This window comes from Corythoichthys intestinalis, chromosome 21, assembly GCF_030265065.1.
Source record: "Corythoichthys intestinalis isolate RoL2023-P3 chromosome 21, ASM3026506v1, whole genome shotgun sequence".
NCBI lineage: Eukaryota > Metazoa > Chordata > Actinopteri > Syngnathiformes > Syngnathidae > Corythoichthys > Corythoichthys intestinalis.
Window position 1 is genome coordinate 29151889 of NC_080415.1, and position 9089 is coordinate 29160977.

The 9089-nt window shown below is 41.0% G+C and overlaps 1 protein-coding gene across 1 annotated transcript in view; it reads right to left on the bottom strand.

Moving 5' to 3' along the window:
• The window catches only part of entpd1 (ectonucleoside triphosphate diphosphohydrolase 1), a 30051-nt gene extending 25370 nt beyond the window's left edge, over positions 1-4681 (bottom strand). The window contains exon 1 of the mRNA XM_057825440.1: positions 4341-4681. Coding sequence (XP_057681423.1) covers positions 4341-4356 — 16 coding nt within the window. The 5' untranslated portion in view covers positions 4357-4681. The remainder of the gene's footprint in view (positions 1-4340) is intronic.
• Between the last annotated feature and the right edge of the window lie 4408 nt (positions 4682-9089).

The following is a 9089-nucleotide window of genomic DNA, read 5'->3' on the forward strand; positions in this document are numbered from 1 at the left end:
CTACTACTAATAATCATTGAAATCAGCAATGGAGATAAGCACAAGAGGAATAGAAGGCAGGTAGGTTGAAATATATAGACAGTTATGGATATGCAGTGCCAAACAAAAGCGTTTTTAGCCTTGATTTAAAGGAGCTAACAGTTTGAGCATACTTCAGACGTTCGGGTAACTTGTTCCAGAGGTGAGGAGCATAATAACTAAATGCTGCCTCACCCTGCTTGGTTCTTGTTCTTGGAACATGCAGAAGACCCGTTCCAGACGACCTTAGGGGTCTAGATGTCTCATAGGAATCTAACAAGTCAAGCATGTATTTTGGTCCAAGGCCATTAAGTGTTTTGTAGACGAGCAGTAGTATTTTATAGTCTATCCTTTGACTCACTGGAAGCCAGTGTAGCGATTTCAAAACCGGTGTAATGTGGTCCAGCTTCCTTGTATTTGTGAGGACTCTGGCTGCAGCATTCTGTACTAGCTGCAGCTTAATGACTGATTTTTTATCAAGACCTGTAAATATACCGTTGCAGTAGTCCAATCTGCTGAAAATGAATGCATGCATAAGTTTTTCCATGTCTTGTTGAGTCAGAAGCCCCTTAATTCTGGTTATATTTTTTAGGTGGTAATAAGCGGATTTAGTGACGGACTTTAGATGGCTATCAAATTTTAGGTCTGAGTCAATAATTTCGCCAAGGTTTCTGACTTGATTTGTAGCTGTAAGTGACATTGTGCTAAGTTGGCTGCTTATCTTTGACCTTTCCTTTTTTGGCCCAAAAATGATCACCTCTGTCTTCTCCACATTTAACTGGAGAAAATTCTGGTACATCCATTCATTGATTTGACGAATGCATTTACTCAGGGAGACTAAGGGACTATAATCATGTGGGGACACAGAAATGTACAGTTGTGTGTCATCTGCATAGGCGTGATAGGAGATGTCATACTGTTCCATTATCTGAGCTAACGGAAGCATATAGATGTTAAATAAGAGTGGTCCAAGAATTGACCCTTGAGGGACTCCACACGTGAATTTGGTTCGTTCTGACTGATAGTTTCCATTTGACACAAAGAAATCTCTATCATGTAAATAGGATGTGAACCACTGAAGAATAGTGTCAGTAAGCCCTACCCACTGTTCCAATCTGCTGAGTAGTATGTTGTGATCAACCGTGTCAAATGCGGCGCTGAGATCCAATAGTAGCAGAACAGATGATTTGCCTGCATCGGTATTCCGACGAATATCATTTAGGACTTTGATAAGCACGGTCTCGGTGCTGTGTTGTGGCCGAAATCCAGACTGAAATGAGTTAAAAAGCTACAGTATCATTTACTGAAAAGCTCAACAAATACACTAGATGGCAATATTTAGTCACAATATACAAAGTCACATTTATCCTTTAAGAATTATAAGTCTTTCTATCCGTGGATCCCTTTCACAGAAAGAACGTTAATAATGTTAATGCCATTTTGTGGATTTATTGTTATAATAAATACAGTACTTACATACAGAATTTCTAATGTATATATCCGTCTTGTGTCTTATCTTTCCATTTCAACAATAATTTACAGAAAAATATGGCATATTTTATAGATGGTTTGAATTGCGATTAATTACGATTAATTTTTAAGTTGTGATAAACTCGATTAAAAATATTATTCGTTTGACAGCCCTAATTACATTACATTGTTCATCTGTTTTCTGAGTTTTAGTGTTTTAAATTGTAATATCTCAAAGTCAGGCCCGGCCCATGGCATAGGCGAGCTCGGTGATTGATTGCCTAGGGCGCCATCCAGTGGAGGGGGCGCCAAATTGCTTTGAGGGATAAAATTAAGAACTGAAAAACATTTATTATGCGATGCATGTGTTATGCTGCAGTAGATGCTGGTAGGCATGTTGTATAACAGTGCTGACAGCAGGTGGCGCAGAGGTTGTCAGTCTCTCCCAAAGAAGCACTGATGGCCAAATGAAGCTCCTTGAAGCAATGAAACTTTTTCAGTCAATTGGTTCAAAGCTTCATTGTGGTTCATTTGGTCTCATGACAGTCTTATGATGCAGCTGTCAAAGTGTTACCGGAGATATCGCGCGCTACTGCCAATTGCATAACAACACATCAAATAGCTAGGGTTAATATTCCTTTGTAAAGCCCATAGGCCGAGGCAGAGCTAGGTGATTGATTGCCTAGGGCGCCATCCAGTGGAGGGGGCGAAAATTGCTTTGGGGGGGGGGAACCCCTTGAAGAAAAATTAGATTAGAAAATATTAGATCCGTGTGTGCGCGACTGCTGATGAATGTTAGAAGAGGTAATACTTGTACATAGTCAGAGAAGGCTCAGCTCTGGGGAATACTTGCAGTCATACCTGGTTCTCGGCTTTATTATTTTTTAAGAAGTTGTATTTTTTAATTGCATCTGTTGTGCTGCAGTGCATGCTGGGAGGCATGTTGTACTGCAACAGTGTTGACAGCAGGTGGCAGCAGAAGTTGTTAGTAGCATCTGTTGTGCTGCAGTGCATGCTGGGAGGCATGTTGTACCGCAACAAATGTAGAAAAAAAAACAAAATCACATTGTTTGATTTTTAAAGAATTTATTTCCAAATTAGAGTGGAAAAGAAGTATTTGGTCACCTACAAACAAGCAAGATTTCTGGCTGTCAAAGAGGTCTAACTTCTACTAACGAGGTCTAACGAGGCTCCACTCGTTACCTGTATTAATGGCACCTGTTTTAACTCATTATCGGTATAAAAGACACCTGTCCACAACCTCAGTAAGTCACACTCCAAACTCCACGATGACCAAGACCAAAGAGCTGTCAAAGGACACCAGAGATAAATTGTAGACCTGCACCAGGCTGGGAAGACTGAATCTGCAATAGGTAAAACGTTTGGTGTAAAGAAATCAACTGTGGGAGCAATTATTAGAAAATGGAAGACATACAAGACCACTGATAATCTCCCTCGATCTGGGGCTCCATGCAAGATCTCACCCCGTGGCGTCAAAATGATAACAAGAACGGTGAGCAAAAATCCCAGAACCACATGGGGGGACCTAGTGAATGACCTACAGAGAGCTGGGACCGCAGTAACAAAGGCTACTATCAGTAACACAATGCGCCGCCAGGGACTCAAATCCTGCACTGCCAGACGTGTCCCCCTGCTGAAGAAAGTACACGTCCAGGCCCGTCTGCGGTTCGCTAGAGAGCATTTGGATGATCCAGAAGAGGACTGGGAATATGTGTTATGGTCAGATGAAACCAAAATAGAACTTTTTGGTAGAAACACAGGTTCTCGTGTTTGGAGGAGAAAGAATACTGAATTGCATCCGAAGAACACCATACCCACTGTGAAGCATGGGGGTGGAAACATCATGCTTTGGGGCTGTTTTTCTGCAAAGGGACGAGGACGACTGATCTGTGTAAAGGAAAGAATGAATGGGGCCATGTATCGAGAGATTTTGAGTGAAAATCTCCTTCCCTCAGCAAGGGCATTGAAGATGAGTTGTGGCTGGGTCTTTCATCATGACAATGATCCCAAACAGACAGCCAGGGCAACAAAGGAGTGGCATTGTAAGAAGCATTTCAAGGTCCTGGAGTGGCCTAGCCAGTCTCCAGATCTCAACCCCATGGAAAATCTGTGGAGGCCGTCTAAAGTCCGTGTTGCCCAACGACAGCCCCAAAACATCACTGCTCCAGAGGAGATCTGCATGGAGGAATGGGCCAAAATACCAGCAACAGTTTGTGAAAAGCTTACTAAGAGTTACAGAAAACGTTTGGCCTCCGTTATTGCCAACAAAGGGTACATAACAAAGTATTGAGATCAGCTTTTGGTATTGACCAAATTCTTATTTTCCACCCTGATTTGCAAATAAATTCTTTAAAAATCAATGTGATTTTCTGTTTTTTTTTTTTCTTTTTTTTTTTTCTCCACATCATGTCTCTCATGGTTGAGGTTTACCCATGTTGACAATTACAGGCCTCTCTAATATTTTCAAGTGGGAGAACTTGCACAATTAGTAGTTATTTGCCCCACTGTATTTGTTATTTTATTCTCTTTCAACATTTTGGATTGCCGACCCCTGGCCTAGGGCACATAGTCACCCAGGGCCACCTCTGTTCAAAGTTAATGTAGTCAATGTAAAAACACTTCAGTTTTCAAGCAACTATGTTTCATCTACCAAAGTCAATTGTAAATGTGACAATCAAAAATCCGAACACACGCACTTTAACATGAATTATCTTATTGAAAGAATCCCACAAGCTTGCCACCAATTAAGCCACAAAACACACAGACAACATGCACCTGTTTGCAAACACACACCTCCTTGTGAGCATATGTGTGTATGTGTGTGCGCTCACCTCTTTGTGCAGACATCTCAGCAGCAACACAAAGCTGTGTCTATCTTTCCCGCTCACTGTGTCTTCACCGATTTCCTCTTGCCGTCTCTCTCTCTCACACCTCGATGCTCTTCTTATCTCGCTCTCTCTCTCTTGTGCACTTGCCGCTCAACCCTCTCTTCTTCCTCAGACCTTGACACCTTCATCCTCCGCTCATTGGCTCAACTTTCCTTTTATCTGCCTGTTCTCCTGCTTTTGAATTTTGCTGGCTTTGTTTATAAAAAGTGGGTCACACACACGTACTGGTACCAAAACCCTGGAAAGCTATGATGTCACGAGCCTTAGCACCGCCTATTTAAAATGCAAGGGTGGGGTGGGGTCGTTATGTAACTAAATTCCATCCCGATGGGAAAACCTTGAGTCCACGGCCACCTCGAGGCCCGTGCGAGTTTCCGGGTTTGGCACTATTGTGACAAAGTGCCTCATTGTCAAGGCGAGTGAGCGGTAGGACTTGTGGAAGTTGACACGGAATTACTATGAAAATTTGGTGAAATTGATTTCAAAATAAGGAGGACGCGGAAAAAATTTGTAATGTTATTTTGGGGGGGGGCGCAAATCAAGTTCAAATCAGTTCATTTGTAATTTGCAAAATTCTGGCAGCTGTAGTTGTCAGAATTTTATGGAAAAAATGGATAACCGTATGATACACACACCGTATTTTACGGACTATAAGTTGCACTCTTTTCATAGTTTGACTGGGCTTGCGAATTATACCGTATTGGCCCGAATATAAGACAGTGTTTTTTGCATTGAAATACAGTGCCCCCGACAATTATTGGCACCCCTGAAAAACATGTGTTTTTTAGCTTCTAATATATATTTTGGGGACCTTAATGGAAAAAAAGAGAAAAATCCAACCTTCAATACAAGTGCATTCATTCAGTGGGGAAAAAAATCCCGCATAGAGAAAAAAACATATTTGACATCAAATAATGTGTGTCACAATTATCAGCACCCCTGGTGTTAATACTTTGTACAACCTGCTTTTGCCAACAAAACAAGGTCTGGGTCATCAACAAGGTCATCTGACAGAAGCACATGGTCCCAGTTGAAGCCTGGGACCATGTGTATTTTTGTGTGAGACCAAGATTTAGCTTTTTGGCAACAAACACTCTAAGTGGGTCTGGCGTGCCACGAAAGATGCGCATGCTGAAAAGCACCCCATACCCACTGTGAAGTATGGGGGTGGGTCAGTGATGCTGTGGGGCCGTTTCACTTCCAAAGGCCCTGGGAACCTTGTCAGGGTGCATGGCATCATGAATGCTTTGAAATACCAGGACATTTTCAATCAAAATCTGTTGCCCTCTGCCCGAAAGCTAAAGATGGGTCGTCACTGGGTCTTTCAGCAAGACAATGACCCTAAACATATGGCCAAATCTACACAGAAATGGTTCACCAGACACAAAATCAAGCTCCTCCCATGGCCATCTCAGTCCCCAGACCTTGTTTTGCTGGCAAAAGGGGGTTGTACAAAGTATTAACACCAGGGGTGCTAATAATTCTGACACACATTATTTGATGTCAAATATTTTTTTCTTCATGTGGGATTTTTTCCCACTAAATGAACGCACTTGTATCGAAGGTTGGATTTTTCTCTTTTTTTCCATGAAGGTCCCATATTATTTGAATGAAAAAAAAAATATTAGAAGCTAAAAAAACACATCTTTTTCAGGGGTGCCAATAATTATGGAGGGCACTGTAACACTGAAAAAAAGGGGGTCATCTTATATTCGCGGTCTAGACATTATACCTATTCACGACGCTAGATGGCGCAAGATAGCGATGAAGCGATGTTCTGTCGTGACGGATCTCAGTTACTCTCCCCATTCACGATGCTAGATGGCACCAGATATCATTGAAGCGATGTTCTGTCATGACAGATCTCAGCTACTCTTTTTAGTTTAACCAGTTTGCATTGTTTTTTTGCAATGTTTTTCCTTATTCAGATTTGTTTCGAGACTACAGTTACAGTTAGACTTCACTTTGATGGTTAATGGAGTTATTGCAATTTTGTTTTTTTTCCACAATAGATTGGTTTATTTACATTTCAAAAACCAGAAGCCATTCATTTACAAATGTGATTGCACTTTTGTTTACATATTTAAATGTTCAGACATTAACATTTAAATGAGGCAAAATAAAATGCTTTTTCCTCTCAAATATATTGTTATAATTTGTTTCGGATTTACTGTAATGATTTTCTGTATAAAAATTATTTGGTGTTCAAAAAGTCTTTTTTCAAACTTGAGTCTTGAAAAAGAGGGGGTCGTCTTAAAATCAGGGCCGTCTTGTATTCGGGCTAATACGGTACTGAAATGCGACTAACATGTGTTTCTTTCCCACTAAGGGGCAGTTTACATGGTGACTCTCCGAGAAGACGAAAAATTTCAAATTTGCATTTATATGGTTCCGTCTCCATTCGAACAATGTTGCAATTCCGCATGAAAACGATGTAGTATTCATGCCAGGCCCTAGGGGGCAGTGCAGATTTACAAGGCAACAGCGAATGATGCACTTTGCCCCCACCAAGCTCCTCAGCCTGGAAAAAGAACATGCCCGCCCACTCCAAGCAATGGCATTTTCCTTTTGCTCCAAAAGGCCCTAAAATGGAACTAATCAACATATTTAAATATAAAAATATTATTAAAATAGTACATTAAAGCCGACGTTCCGCCATTTGCGTTTTTAATGTTTAATAGCACCACTGCGCACGCCCAATGTGGCGTGTACGAGTGCTGACGTTATCGGAGCGGGTCCTGCACGGCAGGAGCTTTTGATATGCATGGGGAGCAAGCCCCCCCCTCAAGCCCCCGCAATCGAATTCTTCCACTTTGGAGGCAGGATTTCATAATTTTTCGTCTTCGCCAACACCATATGCACGCAAGGCAATTCCGCTACTCAGTCATTTGGTCTTCGTGTCGCACAGTTGCCATATAAACTGCCCCTAAGCCTGTAATCTTGTGTTTTTAGGCTAAAGTTATCCGAAAAACTGTTACTATAATAAGTTAACATAGGCCTATTTAGCTTATTAGCCTGTTACTTTGAAGTAGAATGTTTGTACATGGTTTTTGACAGGGTTTCTACAAGACCTGCCGATTACTGGTTTGAAGGTATACCGTGGTTAAAACATCAAGGTTTCAAAACCGCAAAAATTTTCCGTCATACCGTCCCTAAGGTATTAGCTATTTTTTAGGACCTAAAAATGCATAGAGCTTGCAGCTGTAAGGCTCAAATCTCCCCCACTGGTTGTTGCTCAGTGTCAGTGTGTTAGCTGTGCTGGAGGACGTGAAACTCCTGAACTTTTTCTCCCCGTTGAAGAAAACGAAATCGCTTGTATGGGATTACTTCGGTAACTGAAAAGATATAGACGGCTGCAACTTAGAGGAGGAGGGCCAAACGACGTGTAAAAATGTTTGCGGAGGACGGCTGCCGAGGAAGCAGGACCTCCAATATGATTTCGCATTTATACAAAATTAGAGTTTAGTAAATACTGTCATAAACGTTACCCACCAACTACAAGAGTTAACTCCAGCATGTTTAGTATGTCTAGCGGTGGTAAAACGTGGTGTTTTTTTCTCTCTGGCAACTGGTTTGGCTGTAAGTTGTTTCAGCTAATATATGTTTGTGTATGCATTTGTAATTAAGTTTACAGCTTCTGTTTGTGGAATTATGTGTGAGCAATTTCCTATGAGAATTGTAAATACATTAGCATTTGTAGAATTTAAGATCGCGGATTTTCGTTAAGCAAATTAAGCTAATTATATCTACTAAATTTACATATCGATTAGACTAGATGGATATTTTAACACCAATTGTTTTGTATCAAGTGTTGTATTGTTAAAATGCGTGTCGTTTTTAACATATGTGCAGATATGTGTGTTAGAGCCTTACAATTTGTCAAAAGTGAAGGAATTAAGATTTGAAAAGCACAATTGCCTTGTTTGCTGTCTGTAAAGCTGAACTTCATGTTTAATGAGGACAGAACACGTCGTACTAATAAAGTAAAAAAATAAGATACTGTGAGGTACAATAAGGGACTGTTTAGGCGACTTAAAAAAAAAGACTGGAGACAAAATGCTGGACGAAACTCAGGCGTCGTAAAGTCAAAATCGTTTAAGTCGAGTACGTCGTAACCCGGGGACCACCTGTACTGGGATTCCAACTCACGTCAACACCTTGGCAGTCAAGCGTGCTGACTGCTGAGCTACTGACAACTGGTTGCAGTTTAGGAAAAAACAATACTGCCAGCTGAAACTACAGACTTGAATGTTGGCTCAGTAGTCAGGACGCTCAACTGCCACAGTGACAATGTAGGTTTAAACTAGAACCGGGCGGTTTACCGAAAATTTACCATTACCAAGATGGTTCATGATGAGCGACGTAATTTTGACCATGTTGGTAAATTCGGTATTTTAATGAAACGGAAAAATGAGTCTTTTCAGCCCGCTTTGACTGTTGTTTGGATATGTTCATTCCCCTTTAAGAAAGCATTCAGTGTGCTTACGTATGAAGTCATGTGGTTACCATGAAATCAAACAAACAGTGGACACCCTGATGAAGGCGGAAGTAGTCACCGAAACATGCCAGGTAAATTAAACAATCTAAAACACATTGGGATAAAAAAAAAAAAAAATTCAATCAACCAAACATAAGCCCGGTACGCTAACGCTAGCAGCTAACGCCACAAGTGAACGCGATGAGTCGGATAAT